This window comes from Dipodomys spectabilis, unplaced genomic scaffold (assembly GCF_019054845.1).
Source record: "Dipodomys spectabilis isolate Male_0828 unplaced genomic scaffold, ASM1905484v1 ptg000095l, whole genome shotgun sequence".
In the NCBI taxonomy this organism is placed as follows: domain Eukaryota; kingdom Metazoa; phylum Chordata; class Mammalia; order Rodentia; family Heteromyidae; genus Dipodomys; species Dipodomys spectabilis.
Genome location: NW_024870772.1, coordinates 47,044,459 through 47,065,688, shown reverse-complemented (window position 1 = coordinate 47,065,688; position 21,230 = coordinate 47,044,459). Strand labels below are relative to the sequence as shown.

General features: G+C 45.2%; 1 protein-coding gene across 3 annotated transcripts in view; it reads right to left on the bottom strand.

The window, feature by feature from the left end:
* The window catches only part of Mme (membrane metalloendopeptidase), a 71,135-nt gene that overhangs the window by 13,892 nt on the left and 36,013 nt on the right, over positions 1-21,230 (bottom strand). For all 3 annotated transcript variants that reach the window (XM_042685470.1, XM_042685469.1, XM_042685468.1), the window contains exons 10-17: positions 19,769-19,870; positions 18,223-18,359; positions 18,021-18,114; positions 16,819-16,947; positions 15,782-15,880; positions 12,004-12,084; positions 10,154-10,257; positions 404-462 (exon numbers count right to left, since the gene is read on the bottom strand). In XM_042685470.1, coding sequence (XP_042541404.1) covers positions 404-462; positions 10,154-10,257; positions 12,004-12,084; positions 15,782-15,880; positions 16,819-16,947; positions 18,021-18,114; positions 18,223-18,359; positions 19,769-19,870 — 805 coding nt within the window. The remainder of the gene's footprint in view (positions 1-403; positions 463-10,153; positions 10,258-12,003; positions 12,085-15,781; positions 15,881-16,818; positions 16,948-18,020; positions 18,115-18,222; positions 18,360-19,768; positions 19,871-21,230) is intronic.

The following is a 21,230-nucleotide window of genomic DNA, read 5'->3' as shown; positions in this document are numbered from 1 at the left end:
CAGAGCCATCACACAGAATTCCTAAAGAACAGAATCTGCACAAAGTTGACTCTCGGTACTGATACAGAGTGCTGATACTGACTCTGAATCTCAGCATGACTTTATAGAGATTTACTGAGCAACAACTTTGAGATAGTACTTACAAACCAGAAGGCCATTTTAGCTAAATATTGGAATATTGTCAATGAAACAAAACCACTTAATCCAATGTATACTGATTTATGTTTTCCTGTCTAGAAGAAAGAAGTTCATGGATATATTCTACTTTTAAGAAGTGTATCCAACCAATGAGCAACTTGGCCTTGGCTCTAGTCCTGGATGTGTATTATAAATGAGTGGTGGAAAGCATTATGGGTTGGGAGTGACAGAAATAATGAAAGGATTACTTAGGAGGACACCTTACCTATCTGATTTCTGCCTGAAGAATAAAAGGCGTTGACCACGGCGGCTCCGCTGATCCACCTGAGGAGAGAAAAAGAACATAGAAAAGTCATCACAGCGCCTGATCCAATCTGCTCACCAGAACCGTCACCTTCTTCCTAGACACATGTTAGCTCTGTTCAAAGTAGGATCAACAAGTTAAAATTAGCTTGCTAGGTGGAAGCTCATGTGAAAATGTTTCTATTGCTGCAAAAAAAAAAATCAGTGCATATCTAGGTCTGCCATCTGCTACCTCATTTGCATGAATTTTCAGGGAGGCATATGACAGTGTGGAAGATATTACAGTGTACCTTTTCAGGAACTGCAGTGGGTTAAGATCATAATGAAATGTGGTTTAGCCCTAACATGAAATAACTAGGCCAACGATCCTGGAGAAGTTGAAAAAATGTTAAAGAATAGGTCATTAAAATATCTGGCTCAAATACCTCTATTTTTTTTTTTTTGTTAAATTCTACACTTTGAAAGAAACACTTGGGAAATAAAGAGGGATCTCAGGTAGGAACAATTATTGATACTGGTCTTTAAAACTATTTTTCCAAAATGCAGCATTCTAGCACTTGAGCAAAGGGGCATCTTTGTATGATTCACAAGTGAATTTCAGGTGGTTCTTAATTTATCTGTCAGTTTGTGCCATTTAGGCTCTGTAGAGATCTAATAGAAAACAGATCCTGACTACAGGAGGGTCTAGTTTAGTTGAGGAAAGGAGAAAGACACGTAAATAACTAGAATGCAACACTGAATGAAAAAAAACAAACAGAAGCAGAAACAAAGCAAGTCGCAGGTGGTCACGTAAGAGGCACAGGGCTGGACCCACAGTTCTCAGGTCTTTCTGTGCGGGTGTTAGGAAAGATGGAGATAAACAGTCAGGTGCTGCACACTGGTGAAGCAAAAGGAATTTCTTCATCTTAACAGACTTCCACATGTGTACTGCTGGAAGAAAATGGACATGGCTTTGTGTCAGAGGCTGTCTTCAGTGTCAGTGCACCGCATGCACATAGAGAACCATCTGCTGCTACCCAGTGGGGTCATGCCTGTCACTTAGGTTTACAGCCAGAGCGTGGAGTGTTATTTCCCTTGCAGAGCACAGGAGCACACCCCACGGAGTGCAGCCAGAGCTGTTCCTAGACCTGCAATGCGCGTGAGCGGGACAGAGTTAGCCGCCAACTCAGCCTGACGGACACACACACACACACACACACACACACACACACACACACACACACACACACACACACACACACACACACACACACACACACACACACACGGCCAGTGACTGCTTGGGAAATCAGACGGAAGTACGATTCTTATCTCTTAATGAATGGCAAAAGCCACGAGCTCAAGAACCTTCTGGTACCTTACAAGTGCATGCCTTGTCTCCAGGACAGGAGGCAGACTTCTCAGAAGGCACGGGACAGGGTTGGTTGGTTAGTTCTTTTCAACAGTCAACGTCTCTGTGAACTTTGGTTAGTCGGTAAGTGTGGCTGGAGCTGAGGTGGTTCCCCGGCCTGTGCCTCTCCGCAAGCAAGTGCTTTCATTCAGTCACAGTAAAACATTCACATCCCCGGGTGATGGGCATACCAACCTCCCTAACCAGCGCAGCAGAGTCATTAATATTGTGGCATTTCTTGCAAGTTGATGACTACAAGAATAAAATGTGTTTATTTTAATTAAACCCCATACTGCCCACTCAGCTAGTAGTGACTCACAGGATAAACAAGGACTCTACGACTTGGAAACCCAACTGATGTGGGATCAGAAACCATGTGGAATGAGCGGATTCCGCTCTCTTGATAAACAAATACTGCAGGAAGGAAATGAAGGTGGGAGACAGGGTTGGGGAGAGTAACAGGCAAGGGATCTGTCTGCGTATTTTCACAGAAGTGCTCTGACCCAGGTTCAAGCACACATCAGGCTGCTGCAAAGAGGGCCGGACTGCCACCACGCTCTTCCACTCCCAAGGAAACACTCACTGTTCCTTGCGTGGTTTGAGAACAGTATTTTTGGTGTGTCCCTAACACCTTCAGAGCAGTTGTGGCAGTAAAACTCATTTCTGAGCCACTTGTAATTGTTAAAATTGGAGTCATGATCAAAGTTAAGGCCTTTCCAAGTCTCCATGGTTCAATTTCTCAGTGACAGAATTCTAATTTAGGTGGTGACCTCTGCGTGGACATTTATGTATAACTACAAATGACAGCTGAAAATTGTCTGGCTTTGAACTTGTCAAAATCTTAATAATGAACTAGAAAAAGTGTCCATTCAAATTGTTTTCAAATTAACTCTGATTACAGGAAAGTCATCCATCCACCATAGGTGGATGAAGCTCACATTTTACCATCTCATGTTGACTGTCTTGGTAAAAATAAGTGTCACACTTTTTGTTGTACTGCTTTTGCGTCCTCTTGTTGTGTTTACTTTGAGGCGTTTAAGACTGCATGTGATTAATGGTAGAGACTTCCCAGCTGGGAGAACTTTACATATTAAAATGTCCACTGTGAATTATGCCTTCAAGAAAATAGGTGGCTATTTATAACCAGAGAACACCCAAATAAAATTAGAATTATGGTGGCTTGTGCAGCGCCTGCCTTTTTTCCATCCCAGCCTCACATCCCCCAGCAGTTTGTCCTGACAATGAGCAGAACTTAACATACTGTGATCAGATGATTAGATTGCTGCAGCCTAGATCAGGCTGTGATAAGATCAGCTCCAGCCCCTAGTCGAATGCCAGTGGTCAGTCGTGAAACGCCTCACTCTGGTCATATAAAAGCGAAATCTACAGGGCAAAGCCAAGTCTTTCTTCTCCAGTTAAAACAGTTACGTGATTAGAGCTGCCAGTTCTGTTGATGGACACGGGTCTCCACGCTCGCAGACAGTTCATATAAGTGAAGCCCAAATGTGAGCCTGGGGTGCTCAGGGAGGAGAGAACCCACCCAAGGGGGAGGAACGGCAAGCTGGAGTGACCCTGCCCCGGATGAGGACACTGCTTCCTGAACAGGCTCTGATGCAGCAGGCCAGAGCCCGGGAGACTCTCCCAAGCAGCTGTGTGTGCATGCGGGTCCGTGCAAGTATGCATGTTCATGTGTACGTGCACATGTGCTGTCTGTGTAAATGCATGTGCACACGTGTGCATATGTGACGTAGAGGATGGATGGGGATGCAGGGAGGAAGAACCTTAGTGCTTACTTCTGACATGTAATGTTGCCAGCTAAGCTTATGCTCGTTGTGGCACTGAGGGACCCGGCGCTCCCTTCCATCTCAGACATTTCGTTGACAGCAGCAAGGAGGAGCAGGCACTAGCATCCAGAGAGCTGCAGGCCTCTCCCCCCACCTGCCATCCCAGCACCTGGTCATTCCGACACCATGGAGACCAGAACACAGCCCGCCTGGCAGACACACATGGAACATGACACACACAGTGCAGCCGGCTAAGCCAAAAGCAGACGCCACGCTCTGCCCTCTTATGTGTTACTCAGGCCGGGCTCAGCAGAGCTGAAGGATGTCATTAAGCTGCGTTGAGAGTGTCGCCGGCGTGGGCCTGCTCCCCACAGCTCAGTGAGGCCAGGACGGGGCAACCCACACTCCTTTCCACCAACACCAACAGAAAGCTGCTGTTCGGGTGCATGGGTGGTGATGCGGTTCTGGTCTTGGGGGGCACACTCTTGTGAGTCTGAGGACGTGTGTGCACACATGAGCGGCAGGTCAAATGCAGAGAAGTTTCCAGTTTTAGGAACTTGGAGGTGGGTGGGCCACTTGGATCAGAATTTTCTCTTGGTGATTTTTCTTGTGTCTAAAGTAACCCTGGGCCTTCCTTCTAGGACAGAATGAAAACCCTTGATGCTGCCAGATGCCTCAGTGCCCGCCTGAGCTGATGGCCTGCCTTGGGCACTGGACCCAACCACACAGCCAGGGCCTAATTATATCCCTAGGGTTTAGAACAGAGTTGGGACAGAACAGACATTTGGGCCTTGGCATACCCAGGGTCCTCCATGCCCGGTGAGCTGACCTAACTCACCCTGCTGCTGCGTGTGGTGTGTGTGTGTGTGTGTGTGTGTGTGTGTGTGTGTGTGCTTCCCTTCAGAACAGAGGGCAGGAGTCAGCACAGCCAGACAGGATCGGAGTAATCCTGAAAAGTCCTCCCAACCTTAATGGAATTCCAAGAGCTTTGGATTACACTGGTGGAGGATGGAATAGGTTATAAAAAAAAATAAAAGTATAAGGAAGAGTGATGAGCCGGCTGAGAGTGGCTCATGCCTGTAATCCTAGCTACTCAGGAGGCTGAGATAGGAGGATTTGGTTTGAAGCCAGCCAGGGCAAGAACATCTCTTATCTCTAATTAACTGGCAAAAAGCTGAAAATGATGATGTGATTCAAGTGGTAGAGTAATAGTCTTGAGAACAGAAAAAGCTAGGGGGCAGTGCCCAGGTCCTGAGTTCAAGCCCCAGGACTGGCACCAAAAAAAAAAAAACCAAACAAGCAAAACCAAAGCCTGAAAGAAACAAAGAGATGAATTTGATCAGCTATGTGCATATATGGCAGTATCACAATGAAATTCCTCTGCACAATAATTGTGTGCTCATAAAGACAGACAGACAGACAGACAACCTGCTTAAAACTCGAGCCCCGGTTATCCAGCTCCCTCCCACCCCGCCACAGGCAAAACAGAGCAAAGGCCTTCTCGGGCGCTCACCAAAAAGTAGAAATTTTTTTGTAGACAAAATGCATTTTGCGTACAGTCCAAAGACACGTTGGAAAGAGTTGTTGGCTGAATGGGAGGATGAGAGACGGGGCGACGTGTGGGCACGTGTCACCCTTGCCTTGTCCTGCGTGCTCTGCTCTTGGGCCGTCTCTGGCCTTGAGCCACCCCCCACCGGCTCGGTCCCTTTTCCCAGTGAATTTCATTGGAGCGACGTTTATGGGGATTGCTTTTTCTGGGGTCTCAAAGTTCTCACACCCTGACCCCCTTCCTCCTAGATTCTAGCCTGGCTCCTCCTTGCTCACCAGGGCTCTTCTTGGTTGATGTGGTGTGGGGGGAGGGAACTGGCTCTCATCACAGCCTGTGATGGGAGGAATGTGGGTGCTGCGCTCCCAGGATGGCTGCGCACTCCTTAATCAGGAGGCCACGTGCTCGGCAGAGGCCACCACGACATGCAGTCACAGAGAATCGGGGCATCAGAGGCAGCTGGCAGGATGAACTGATAAACCAAAACCTGCCTGGCTGTGAAAGGACTGGACAGTCACACACTCACAGAGAGGAGGTCCACCGATCCGAAAGCCCTCTAGGCCCCCATGTAACCCCAAGCCAGGCTCTGAATCAGACGTCAAGATGGTGGATACGCGCTCAGCTACTGTCTTCCTCTGCTCGCCTTCTGCCATGTTTCTCTTCTAATGAACTTTCCTGTTGCCAGTACTGTGTTCACGTCTCTCCTGAGTTCCTCTCTCACCAGTTACGAAGACCAAGGTTGTTGGGCTGCCTTGAACTTCTAGTGAGGATGGGGTGGTGGGCGGAACAGGGCCCTTGCGGGTCCTGGACGTGTAGGGAACCCGTTTCCCCACAGGGCGCCAGCGCTGTGCCTGCCTGCCATTCAGGAAGAGGCACAGAGTCCCCGTCTCGGGACATCGCCTTTCCTGAGCTCCACTGACTGTGGTTGCTATGTCCAGCCCGTCCAGTATAGAAGAACAGCCAGAACCCTACAGCCTCCATGCCTATGTCGTGTGGAGCAAATCCTCGGCTCACCTCATTACTGCAGCCTAAATGCTGACCTGGTTCCAGAGATGGAATGTTGTACGAGTAAGTGGTTCTTTTTTTTTTTTTGGTGGTAGTAGGGGTGTTCCAGTCGTGAGGTCTGAACTCTGGGCCTGGGCGCTGTCCCTCAGCTCTTCAGCTCAAGGCTAGCGCTCTACCACTTGAGCCATAGCGCCACTTCTGGCTTTTTTCTTTTTTGCTTATGTGGTGCTGAGGAATCGAACCCAGGGCCTCAGGCATGCAAGGCAAGCGCTCTACCACTGAGCCACCTTCCCAGGCCCTAGAAGTTCAGTTTTTAAGTGCTATGTTAGCACTGTGAGGCTCTATCGCCTCAATCCACCAACTCCACTCACGGGGGCCACAGTTTGCTTCCGGAAAGTTTTGCCCCGAAAAGCCAATAGGGTAAGGTGAAATCTAGAAACAATAAAAAGGATTCCTCTTGCTTTATTCCGGAGCTTCGAGGTTTATTTTTCTGTTTTGAGCTCTGAATAATCATCTTGCTAGAAGTTAATAATGTTAGATATATTACTAATGATTATTTTTAGCTATATCACTAAGTAATTTTGCCAGTGGGCATTGTATTGTCAGTTCAGCACCATTTCTATTTGACAACACGCATGCTGGAAATTCCTTACGAATCAGCACTGAAGATGTTTCCTTTGAGATAACTTACAAACACCCACTGGAAGCCACATGAGCAGCCTTGGGCTGCTGGCTCATCAGGTCAAAGGTTATACAAATGATTAATTGGGACAGTCACATGCAGCCAGCCTGAGTTCCTTAGTTTTGTTCTTTTAAACTTGTTAAACTTGTTAAGCAAAGATAGGGCTGGGGTAAGGGGTTAGCTCCAGCCATGATGGTTCCATGCCACCAGCAACCATGTGTCCATTAGTGCAGGGGAAGCTGGGTCCGCATCTTTACCAACTGGCCGCTCTCCTGTCAAGTCCTCCCACGAGCAGAAAGCTCACCCATGTTCACGGGGATGGGCCTCCCCTTCCCCGATTCCCGGAGGGTGGGTCCCAGCCAGCCACTGTGCTGACCGGAGCCATGGGGCAGACACAGGGGAGAGGCTGTGAGCCACGGGGCAGAAGAGTGAACATGCATCTCCAGTCAAAGCCCTCTGGGGTTTCTGTCAGGTCCACAAGGAAGACGAGACAGAGGCCAAAAAACAACAGAGGAAGGCTTTCCCTGTCTGTCTGGAGCTCTGGGCTGTGGTGGGCTTCTGACAAATTCTGGATGGAGGGTCTTGGATCTATTTGTGAAACGTTCATACTTGACAAAACTAGAAGACAGATCCATGGACAGGCTTCCGATCAGCAAATGACATGACTCCATCTACATTTGTAAAACCTCTCCAGTCATGGAAGGATCAGCTCAAGATGTGAGCGGGCTGGGATAAGAGTCAGGCAAAAACTGGAATAACTCTGAGTGATGGAAGCAACGTGCTCATCAAGGAAGTTACAATGGGGCTGGTGACATGGAGATGTTTCCCATGCCAGTGTGGTATTTGATTAGCAGCGGGTAGATACAGCCCTGTCTTTGGACTGAGATTTGGAGTCAGGAGTGTAGACAGATGGGGCAGCATGGGGTGGAGGATGAACGCCTCGTTTCTTTTGCTTAGCAGCAGTAAAAGGGAGGTTTTTAGAAAACAGATATAAGGATAAGGGACTATTAATTTTTGCATACATGGAGAATTCTGTGTCTGTGGGTCAGTGCTGGACACTTTGGTCTGGAGCACAGAGAGTGGATCAGGGCCCCAAACACAACATTTTGCTGCAATATGGGAGGATTTCCCGGGAGCCACGACTTGAGTGGGAAAAGCAAAGGCCTAAAACCTGATTGTTTTGGCTGACTGGAGTTATGTAAGTTAGTAGGTACTTTGGACATGCAATGCCCTCTCATTTCTGCAGCCTTAGGCTGGCGTCTATCCACCCGCTCTGGGGCACGGATGTGGAATTCTCCAGCAAGACTTTAGGAGTGAGGATGTTTAGCACGTGAAACGTTATTCTACAGGATAGGCGAACAAGGCAGAAGGAAGAAATAGTGCCAAACTGCCTCTACTTATTCTGGAAGTCAAGAATAAGTGTCAAATCTAAACTGGCACATTCAATGCATCGTCTTGTGAGAAATCCCGTAATATTACATACGCAAGACGGGTCCACAGAGAGATTAGCACAAATTCAGAGGCTCAACGAGAGGCTTCTCAAAGAAGAATGCCACAACCTGAATCCCAGGCACAGAGCAAATGCAAGACAACCTGCGTCACGGAACATTCCGCAGTTGTGATGCCAGCGTACACTCAGATGTTCAAATCTCTGTACTCCGAAAGAGGCAGAGAATGGAGGAAAGGAGCAAAGCTAGCAAAGCTAGTGTTAAAGAAGCCCCTGGGAACTAGGACACATTGTGACTGTCAGAAACTTATGGAGAGGGCTCAAAGTACAGCTGAAGTATGTGTGCTATTGATCAGACATTCAGTAAATTTCGCATCGAGTTTTGGCTTGGTGTTAAAGTGAGACAGAGTTGGACACAAATTACTCTGATGAAAGTGAATACAGTACACTATATTACAAAATGATGGCAGCCAGGTGTGGCACGCATGCTTGTAGGTTCAGGCACACGGGAGGCCCAGGAGGGGGACTTGGAATTCAGGGCTGACCTTGGCGGAACCATCAAGACCCTCCCTCCAAATTCCAAACTCCACACAAACACAAGCTGGGAGGACTTTGAGGGCTCTAGTGGTGGAACTGAGCCACTTTCAGCCTTTCTGCTGGTGCTCTTCCGCTCCAGCCATAACTCCACTTCCAGCTTTCTTTTGGAGATAAAAACCTCATGGACTTTCCTGACCAGACTAGCTTTGAACTGTGATCCTCTGATCTCAGCCTCCTGAGTAGCTGGGATTAAAGGCGTGACCACCAACTCCCCGCTGGCAGCTTCCTTTTTAGCACCTGATGAAACTGTGCTTGCTCATAATGATAAGCTTGGTGGTCAGTAGGACTTAACTATCGTTCAGGCTCCTCAGTGCAGCAAGAGTTCAGAAGCTATGTGAGGAAGGAAGCGTCCCACCCATGCCCAGCGTCCGCTCTGTGGGACACCTGGCTCCTCCCTGGCACGTTCCCCTCCTTGTGGTAGAGTTTATGGCATCACGTCTAGTCTTGTTCACCTTTCTATTTTCCTAGGGCCCACTGGTGCCTGCACTTAGTCTGCATTCTCAAATAAATCAACCAAGTAAATGGATGTGAACAATAAAGGAGCGCATGGATGAACCCCGCATCGCTTTGGCATATGATTGTTTAGCTAACATCCAGTTCACGCGTGTAGTTTTCACTTGCTCACTCATAAATGGAGAGTGTTTTGTGTGCTGCACTTTATGGTGAAAGTAATGGCCTTGTTCCCTGGGAGCTCAGAGGCTCTAGTAACAATACTCATGCTAACAGACGGGGGAGATGCGTCCATGTGACCCAACGAGAAACCAAGAGTGAATCCCAAGCATCTGTGTCACCAGAAGGCCTTGAGAGCCAGCCCTGCTTTCCTGCCAGGCGCCCTCAGCGAGGAGAGGAGCCTGAGACACAGCGAGGGAGGAGACGGGACTGGGGCCACTCCTCTGCTGGAGCAAGGGGGGCGCTGCCAGCAGAGGAACATTCTAGATAGCTGGAGGCCTACCAGCAGGCTGGGATGCTAAGGTATCCACAAGAACTTAGTCCAATCTAGGACATGGATAAAGAAATGCGGGAAGTTTGAGAAAGCCTTAAATTGGCCAAATTCTTGACCCTATTTTCAGTATGATATAATTATTGTTCCTAGAAGTTCTAAATGGAAAGAGGATATTGTGCTTTTTAACTTTCCTAAGAGCCCGACACAGAGTCGGGCAGGCAAGGCCCCTTGTAAGCGGGCTCAGCACCCCGCCCAGCCGTCAGCCTGGCTACTCAGCCTCGGCTCGGATCAGGGTAGAAGACTATGGAGTGTACTCACTCGTCCTTGTCCACTTTCTCTCGGAGCTTCTTCAGTTGTTTACTTTGGCTGAATCTCAAATTCTGAATTATGTTCTCAAAGTATTCATCTTCTTGATAGTTCAGCTATAGAAGAGAAAAGATTTGGGGAGAAATAGTAAAGCTAAGGCTCACAAACTTTCTACTAGAAAACACATCTTCTTAAATTCCATCAGTTAACCAGAAATTCATCCATCCACACGTGTAGGCATGGCATCTGTATCTGTCTACGTGTTTTTCAAATACTGAGGGTTGAAATCAGGACTTACACTCTGCCACTTAAACCAGGCCCCCTCTCCAGCCTTGTTCTGCATTCCAGGATTCTATACAACATCTAACTGCCCGACGGTCTCCATCTGTACTCTAGTTAATAGTCACTGATGAAGAAGTGACCGAGCCAGCAGTGCTGGGTGTGCAGTGATCACCTCCACAGACAAGGAAACGGGGCACTGGCTGCCATTGTGGAACTCCAAGGACACATTACACTGTCTTCATCCTCATGATGAAACTATAAACCGGGATCTGTGGTCAGCACTTTAAAGCTGAAGAAGTGGAGGCACAGACGACATAGTCACTTGTCCCTGCCTGAGGAGTGGAGCTGGGATTTGAACCAGCGTCTCTCCATGCCCCTGAGACTCGCAAACTACGCAGCTGACACAGGTGAGCACGCCAGTGGGACTGCCTGCATATGGACGGGAGGCGGGCGCGTGTGGCCCTGCAGACCTCCTCACAGCTAGCCTCTCGGCACGGTTACCCCAGGCCCCGGGGAGGGCCATGGGGGCAAAACTAGGGTGTTGGTTGTGGTGGCCACAGCTAAGTCACGTTGCTCTCAGCTGACTGAAATCAGTACTGTGGTGGCTTTCTGAAAACTGTAGTCTTTAAGTAGTTGTACAAAGGGGTTGTCACTTAACAAGGCTGCTTATGGAAATGCATCTTGATCCACGCCACCCACCCGTTTCAACATTTTCACTGGAACCTCCCAATCTACTCCTTCCCTAACTCCTCTTAGTTTTGCAGGATATTCATGGAATTCTCCTCTGCGTCTGCTCTCCATTCATTCTCCCCTCCCTTCTTAGCCTACCTCTCCCCTTCCAAACTCCCTTCTTGGTGTTTTATGTTGTTGAACTTCACGTCTGCCTTTCTGAAGAAAGACAGGATTCGAGTTCTGCCTTCAATCTACCATATCTCAATTAATCCACTTGTATGCACTTGGATGCCACCCAACACCTTTGCTTGTAAGTTTATGGGCTCATACTAGCTTCCACACTCCAGGAACACGTGCCACCTTTGTCTTTCTAGGTCTGACTTACTTCCCCTGACAGAAATTCTTCTAGGTCTTTCCATTTCCTGGCAAATGGTACACTATCATTCTCTCTAATGGCTGAGTTTTCTCTTGTCATTGTTACTGACCCATGGCAGAATAATCTAGCTCCCAGTTCTCACATGTACAGACTACCTGTTGCTTCATAGAGCAAGAAGGACTTGGGGGTCCCCTCCCCCCACCAGGGTTGGGGTGGGGGTCATGAGAAAGGGGAAGAAACCTGAGCTGGGGCCTGCCTGCCGGCCCACCATTCACTCCTCCACCCCAGCCCCCTAGGCTCCTTAAAAGACGCCAGGTCACCCTTCTTAAAAAGAAAACATATAGAAAACCGTAGCAAAACCCCAGTACAAGACAGGCCAATGAGACAGAAGGCTAGACTGGCCACACCACAACACTGGCCTTCCAGGGCTTTTGCAAGAAGCGCTGTGGAGCTGGGCCTAGGCTCATCAGCTCCAGGGACTCCCAGCCAGACCTGGCACCGCCCCCAGCCTCAGCCATAGTCTAGCACTCACCTCTAAGTACTCATTGTTCAGCTTGTTGTCATTTGAAATAATGTCATCGGGATAGCCGATCCTTTCCTTAATTGCTAGAGCCTAGGAAAATTAAAATATTCAAAGTGAGGATGATTGTATAACTTCCAAATACAAACAGAATTTGCCCCTAGCAGCCAAGGAACTGCGGATCCACGCTGCGAACTGAGAATGCTGGACGCCGCTCTGCCAGAGTCCTTTGGGATTGTTTTGTCTTGGTTAAAAAAATAAGTCAACAAAAGCCAGGTCTGGAATGTGGTTTCCAATACCAGTTCTCACAGGCTGTGGTTTTACCGAGAAAGCCAAAATAAAAACGGACGCGGGTCATTGCTTCAAATGCATTGTGTTGTTACGAACTTTCTCGTGTTATTTTATAGAAGGGGTAATATTTAGAGTTTCCATTCTCACAAGCTATAATTATCTTTCCACTTCATTGATTTGGTTGTGGAAACAGACAGGGGCTCTCCTGCTAATGCTCTTCCTGAATACTGATTCCTTGAGTTCTTCTATCTTCCTTTGTTCCCAGAACTCAGTGGAGCCATCTTCTCAAGTTAAACAAGTAACATTAATTAAACAAGCAGAAAACTGCATTTTCCTTGTTATCCCAGTTTGTATTTATCTTTTACTCAAACTTCTATTTTTTATTTTAATTATTTTAAAATTACTTATTTGACTTATTTTATTATCATTGCTTGTCTATTGCTTTTTTAATTTCTCTCTTGCTTTTGTCACCAGCGACTTTTGATTCTATCATATCCTATTATTCTTAATTAATCTAATTAGCTTAAGCTTTTCATGGAGAAGGAAGCCTGAATCTCTGAGTTACTTGGTTTGTCAACAAGTGATGTGATTTGGTTACAGAACTGTCCTGTGAGCTTGGGCTTACGCATCCCCCTGGGGTCCAGAAAGTCAATGTCATTGGATTCACTTAGGTCAAGTCTATTTTCCTCTCAGTTCCCATGCATTACAAATCAGGTCCCTCTCCACGGTACTTTATTCCTAAACAGAAAAAAAAAATTCCTTGGTGTGCTCTCAGAGATATAAATTCTACAGAAAAGGTACTTTGTGCAATATTTACAGCCAAATACTTTGGGCAAATGCTATGGAAAAATAGTACGTAGGTTGTGTCAGCATTTCTTAGAATTGAAATCAAGTAGATTTTAAGGTGAGTCTTAGATTATTGTAAGTGTTGAAGAGAACTGCTTTGCTGTTGTGTTCACCCTGTGTTCAACATGTACTAAACATGTCTCACACAGCCACTGAGGAGCCTGCCTACCTGTGAGGCTAGGAGCAACTTTTGACCTGGTAGAGATTCCTCTAAAGAGAGATGGTTGGCATGAAATAAATTCACGCACGAATGGGTGTATTCTGGGATTGGGTGGGGCTGGGACGCTTTCCTAAACTCTTGACCCCAATGTGGAGTGGCCCGCAGGGCTGGTGTTTGGTGATGGCACTTTGGGAATGCTGATCAGAACAAGCCAGCTGGCCACGTCAAACAGGACCACGCCATGGCCAGGTGAGACATGGACAGACCAATCCCGTCTGAGCAGCGAAGGAACCGCACAGATAAAGATGACTCTGGAGGCCCTGCTTCTAGGCCCAACTCAACCTATTTTCTAGGTCAAGAGCCACAAACGCGAGTAGTTCTGTGTGATTTAATTCTAAAAGAGAACTGGAGCAGACTCAGTACAGTGGTTTACTCTAGGCTCCTATGCCAGTTCAGAGGGGTCTGTTCTTCCTGCCACCCTAACAGAGGTGGGTCAGGGAGGGGAATGCTCCCTTCCAGCCTCACGGACTCCTTCCTCCTGGTGCTCATGTTGTCATAAAAACCAACGAACACAGTAAATTTAAGATTTCCTGGGGAATCTTTGCACTCATTTCTGTGTAGGATACCGATACTGAAAGTCTCATTTAAAATTGCTCCTAGAGGGTAGTTAGGAGTAATGATAAAAATATTTCTTCAACATCCCTTACTCCAGTTTTCTAACACAAAAAATAATATACTATGTTATACTTAAATAGCAATGTAATATTTTTTTTCTCTCTAAGCTGTACCAAAAAGCTAAATAGGGGCTATTTTAAGTGTTTAGATGGAATTTTACATTACAAATGAAAGGCAAATTTAGAGTGATAGATTGAGATCTTTTATTTTATAGAAGGAAAAACATATGAACCAATAATATATTATCTGTAAATTCACATATCCCTATTTGTTCATACAGGATTTCCTCTTATTTTCCAAATCTCATTTATCTTCAGATAAATGAGATTGCATTAAACTGCAGAGCTTCTGCATGGCAAAGGACATAGTTAGCAGGATAAATAAAAACCCTACAGATTGGGAGAAGATCTTCGCTAGCTTTACAACAGACAAGAGCTTCATATCTAAAATATACTTAGAACTCAAAAAATTAAACCTTTCAAAGCAAATCCTCAAAGAAATAATCATCCCATTAATAAGTGGGCTAAAGATTTAAAGAGAGACTTCTCTGAAGAGGAACTAAGAATGGCTGATAGACACATGAAGAAATGCTCAACATATCTGGCCATAAAAGAAATGCAAATCAAAACAATACTGGGATTTTTCCTCACCCCAGCTAGAATGGCCATTATAAAGAAAACATTTAATAATAACAATGGGGATGTGGGCAAAAGGGAATGCTATTACATTGTTGGTGGGAATGTAAACTTGTTCAACACTCTGGAAAGCAGTATGGAGGTTCCTCAAAGACTAAACAGAGAGCTTCTCTATGACCAACAATCCCAGGCCTGGGCATTTAGCCAGATGACCATAAACCAGGCCACACTGAAGTCACCAGAACAACCATGTTCATTGTAGCATTGTTTACCATACCCAAGACATGGAATCAACTCAGATTCCCCTTAGTGGATGAATAAGAAAATGTAGTATATATACACAATGGAATTCTATGCTTCCATCAGAAATAATGACATCACCCTATTTGTAAGGAAATGGAAAGACTTGAAAAAAATCATATTAAGTGAAGTAGCCAAACCCAAAGAAATATAGGTCCCATGGTTTCCCTCACTTGTAATAATTAGTATATGTCTAGGATAGCCCTAGCTGAGGATCACAATAGCTAGCAAGCTAGGTGTATATGACCACATAAAATGATGCTAATCAAAATGAACAACAAAATATGGAAACAAAAGGTTTCTTTGTTGTTGTTGCACACTGTATGTAGTTATTTCTTTTTCTTTCCTTTCCTCCCCTTTGATTTAAACCCTCCTGTCACTGTTTTTGATTCCTGTACTCTTTTATTTTGCATATAAGTTTATCTGATTTGGGGATGAGAAGAGGAATCACAGAAATGGAGGGACAAAGGACAAAGGGGAAACCAAGGCCAACAGTGATACTAGTTGGAAATGAACCATACAATTTTGGGAGGCGAGGAGTTGGGAGGGGGAAGGAAAGCGGGGGGCGCGGGGGAGGGGAACAAGAGAGGGGGATAACACTGTTAGACAAGAAATGTACTCATTACCTTACGTATATAACTGTAACTCCTCTGTACATCACTTTTATAATAATTTTTTAAATGGTTGCATTTTTAAAGTTTTAACTAAATATGGATTGTGTTGTTGGTTGCTGACATTAAAAAAATCTTATAAAAAATCTTCATCCATGAAACTGGAGCTTGGAACTTTTCATGCCATATTTGGTTATAATTTTTCTTAACTATCTTATAGTTAAGTTCTTCCTATAAAGAAAATTTTATGTGTAGCCCCTCCTGGTTTTTACCTTCTCTTCAGCTTTCTTCTTGGTTTCTGCATCCATCCATGTGAGGTCATCCAATGTCTGAATAAAAACTTCTCGGATCTGAGCAATCAGATCTTCAACCTCAAACGAAGAGAACAGAAGCCAAAGATAATCCCTAACACAATTCTTTATGCCTCAAAGTTGTAAAAATAGAGCAGCATGCTGTCTTTGTAGGAACAGTAACATGTTAACAAGTGTAAATCTAGAGAAAAATTACGACCAAACAAATGAACATATGGGCTCATTATATTGTAAAGTGTTATTACTATATATACCTATATTCCTGTCTGTTCCTAGTCCAATTCCAGATTCCTGATTAAATTGTTCATAATACACACATTAATTTGGAAGAATCACCACTGGTTCAGAATCGCCATTAGTTGGTACAGAATGTAATGGCTCCCACTCTCCTTGCAAAGAACTATCAAAATGCTAGCTGATTAATACTTAAACCATTAGAGGTTTAATTAAGCATGAAGCAGAATCTCAATACATCCTTTCACTATACTGTTAAATTCATTGTCTTCTTTTCAGGAACAGTAAAAAATGGAGCATTTCTCATCCTTCCAGTAACCCCCCCAGGGAGTTAGCAAGTAATGGAACAGTCATTTGTGTCAGTTTGGCAGTGTGGGTTTATCCGTGCTGGGGCCGGGGGAGCACCGTGTTTGCAGGTCCTAGTGCGCTGTGTCTGGAGAGTGGGCAGGGGCTTTGAATTCAACACTATCAGAAGCAACCCGGTCCTTGGGGAGGGAGACTTGCTTAGAGGAGGCTGGGCTCTCTGCCAGCTAATGAGGTTTGAGCTGAGCTATGGACAATTGTGATCAGCAACACAGCCTGCACACAGGGCAGTGCAGGGCACTGTGAGGTCACTGGGAGAGGGGCCAGGCCACCTCCACGTGTGCTTGCTGTCCCCCTCCAGGCCTAGGCCACCACTGTGGTTGCTGTCCTCCTCCCAGGCCTAGGCCACCTCCCCGTGCTAGCTGTCCCCACCACACGCCTCCCAGGGCCCGGGACAGTACCACGTGCTTGCTGTCCCCTGCAAATGCGGCTTCCACGTATAGCCTCCCCACAGCGGTCTCCATGTTTCCATTGACGTAGTTTGCACAACGCCGCCAGGTCGCCGTTTCCGAGGTGGTGCCGTACAGAGCCTGTGAAGGAGAAGAGCGAGGCATGCTGGGACGGGGAGCGTGGCCCGCGCCTTCCCCACCGTCCAGCTCTGGCTTTCTCGTGTCCACTCTGGGGTATAGGCCGCATCGCTCCTCTTCACACATCACGTGTCCCTGACCTATGATACAACATAACCCTCCAGAGCGTCCACTTAAAAATGGTCTGCAAATGATGTGGCAGGCCCCAGGAAAACTTTTGGCCATGTTAAGTTCATATCCTTCCAGAAAGCTTTGTGAAAGTAAATAAAAACATTGCCACTGGTCACATGAACATGTTCAGAGGGGAAAATAGTCTACAGAAGAAAACATTTTCCTGCTTTTTTTTTTTTTAATGTTTTTAGCTGAACTCGAGGTACTTTAGAAAAACTTTCTGTGGATAAATTTATGTATCAGGAGATTAACCTTGGTAAAGCAAGTTTAGCACAATGCCCTTTTTGTATTCTTTAATTAAAAACATGTGGCTCCGTTTTCTTTTTAAGAGGGGGAAATTTCAGCTTTTTTTTTCTTTCCAGCACACCAAGACATCAATGTAGGCTAGCGTTTCCCCTCCTGGCCCCCTTCAACAGGACCCAGGCAATTCTTTACACAGGGTAGGCACAGCCCACAGCGAGACTTTCAGGCTGTTTCTTCTGGTAATCGTGTTGTCAGTGGATTTCCAAGTCAGTGTAGGCTATCTGTGTCTTTGTGCAGTGTGCTGAGGGCACTTGAAAGTCAAGTTCATTGAGACAGATACCCTGCAATGCTTTTTGCACAACAACAGCAACAACCAATCGATCCAGTGTTCACCTCCAGCTTCTCACACAGCCCAGTCTCTCTGTAGAGGACTAGGAGATTGGGCAGCCATGGAAAATCACTCCAGGATGGCACAGCCCACGAGCCCTACCCCTCCCCACCTGGGCAGCACACTCTAGACACGTGCAAAGCAAGCGGCACTTGGCATTTTTTGGGTGTGTGGGCAAAGCTCGCCCTGATCTAGCAGTGAACATGGCAAACTTCCCTGACCGTGGGTCGACCCTATGCTTTAAATCTTAAGAAAAGAGAGATTGTTTCTTCACCTTGCGGAAAGCATTTCTGGACTCCTTGTAGGTTCTGCTGAGGCTGCTTACAAGATCCATTATGAACCTCCAGGCCATTAAATTTTGAAGATCTCTGTATAAAAAAACCCACCACCCAGCAACAGAAAGCATGAGGCTGCAGGGCTTCTAAAGAGGGATGGGAAAGGCAGAGTTGGGGCTTGGGGCACTCCCACACACCTACCTGGTGGAATATTTGGTAAGAATGGGCTTAAGTTTGGTTAAATATTCTGGAGCATAAACAACCACTTCTTCCTCACTGGGGATGGTGACATTCACAGTCGACATGATATCATTTGTGAAATTTGACCAGCTGAATGACTGGAAAGAAACAGAACAAGAGAAGGCACAAAACACTCAGTAATTACAGACTTCTCTTCTTGGTTCCAACATTCAATTACGTTTACGAAGGGCAGACATGGAAGGGTGTTGGTTGCACAGCTAAGTGATTATCGTAATAGTCAGTTTATGTGTTTGGGAGGTCTCCTCAATTGTTTCAATCAGCTGTTGAATAAAAATTAGCTGTGCAATATGATTATTCAGATAGCATAATTAAACCAACCACTTAAGAGAAACAACAGAACTGTAAGCCTCGAGGACAGAACATACATATAACTAGAAATTAGGTTCATTGTCATCTTCTTCTTTACTCAATATAAAAAAAAGAAAAAGGAAACTTAGCTTTCAGAATATAGCTTTTGGGGCTTATGCAAAAATAAAAATGAGCTCAAATGTCTTTTAAGAGTGTACTTCTGTGATTGTGGAATGGCTGTTTGCTTTGGCACATTTTCCACTGAGCTGCCAGTGAAAAGAATACCTGAGAACATTTTAAATGTTGAATAAAAATCAGAAATGTGTAAAAAATTAAATAAAAATGGATATTAATGAGCAATGGATTCATACACGGTACTATAGCTGGGGTGAAGCCAGATCAAAAAATACATTTCGAACTGCTAATGTTAGACGTTACCCAAGTTTTATATTTCAGAAGCTAAGTTCAGAGTTTCTAGAAGGTAGACTCTTGTCTCTTACTCCACAAATGGAGTGCATATTATAGACTCTTAGGTGCTAAATATTTGTTTTCCTTTGGCGGTTTGGACACATTTATTATACATATAATCCTTGTTAACAAGAATTAGGGCTAAAGATGGATAGTTTTTTTATGTATATCTTCCATCACTGTGCCTCAGCAAGAACCGGAGTGTAGACATACAACCCCAAAATGAGATTGTTCGAAACTAGCTAAGTGAAAAGAAATCAAGTCCTACTTATAAATAGAATCTACGAGACAGACTGTCTTCTTCCTTCTGTATTCTACTTCTCTATTCTTGTTCAGAACTCCTCTAGAGATGGCCTTGAAACCATTGACAGTTCTGTGAATAAATTATCCTGCTTTAGGACTAAAGAAGAAATTCAGTGTTTTATTGTTTGACAGCCCAGAGACTATATAATAGTCTCAAAGACTTCCCCCTCTTCCAGTCTCTGCTCTGCTATAGTTTCTAAGATTATGGCATGCCCTCCTTGATTTTTAAATTTTAAATTTATTCTAACGGTACATAAAATGATTTCAAATGGTCCTTTTTGTAAAAGATCTTATCAAAGGCTAGTGTCATCTGAAGCAATTTTGAATTTTAATTCATTTCAACAAATAAATCAATGAATTAAAAAAAAACAATATTTTAATTTTAGGGCACAGCACAGTAAGAGGGCCAATGGAAACTCTGTCTCACCTTGCCGTTGATTTCTAGTGAAAAGTTCCTGTGGAGCTGGGCCACTGTCATTTTGTTGTAAAGGAGCATTGGGTCATTTCGATCTTCAGGTTTAGTTGTAGCCTATAGATAATAATTTTTCATGATTAGAATGAAAGGAACTCCTTAGAAAAATATAACTATACACAAGGAAAGAAAAGGCGTAAGGTAAGTTCACTGTGGTCTATATTACACTTGATTTGTGATTTATTTGGTCATATTGGAAAGAAAAGTGAAATTCAAGATTTTATAAATTCGGTAACAATGATCAACATGCGGCTATGGTGTTGACTGCAAAATTCTTCAAAAACTTTTTGTATATTTTGATAAATTAATACGCCATATAAGCTGTGTTCGTGGACCAGAGCTGAGGGCAACTCTAGCCTGTCCTGTGTCACAGAATAACTTTCCTGGATATCATCCTCTCCAACTCACCTATCAAAGACTCCAATCTCAAGCCCTCTGCCCCTTTCAATGTCTCAAAGTCCAGCCAAGAAAAAAGAGTTTATCTCACAATTTATGGCAAACAACAGAAAAGTCAGGATGTGAGGTTTCTGAGCAGATCCCTAATTTCCTGCCCTCGCCCTTCTGTTCAACCACAGCGCTGCTCTACACTCAATAGCAGCCAATCTGATTTTATTCATTAAACCTGAAAAATAAGACATTATATTAGCAGGCCTCCAGTTAGTGGCCTAAATGAGTAAAAATGAATTTAAGTGAGGAGAGACAAGGCAAGGGTAATTATTACTTGGTGATAATGGCTGAAATGTTCTCAAAAGGCAACTAATGTTTGTGAAAATAATCACTACTGCTGCGGGCTGCTGCATACTGTCAGAGAAACACAGGTAGTGTACCCAAGTGGCTGAGACCCCTTGCCCTACTCAGAGGCAAGAAAGGTGACAGTGAAACACAGATAACTCTGAGTGATACAGCTGTCTCTACAGGACCAAGGCTGGTTCAAGGGAGAACTCAGACAGCAGGAGTGGCATGATCCTGGGGCGGGATTATCCACTAGCAGAACTGGCCCCACAGAGGCACATGGAACCTATCAGGCTGCATCTGCCAACCCATCGGACTACCATCCACCAACCCATCAGACTACCATCCACCAACCCATCAGACCACCATCCACTAACTCATCAGATCACTATTAACCAACATATCAGACTACCATCCACCAATCCATCAGACTACCATCCACCAACCCATCAGTCTATCATCCACCAACTCATCAGACTACCATCTACCAATGCATCAGACTACCATTTACCAACCCATCAGACTACTACCCACCAACCTATCAGTCTAGCTGTAGCTCTAAGCAGCCCAGATAGGCCTGAATGCTTAGTTCCATGCAGCCCAGGAAAGTTACAATGTCCTCTAAGACCTTCTTTCTTTAAGATTCTTATGAGACTGCCTGACAGAGGTGAGGGGTTCTGAGGGC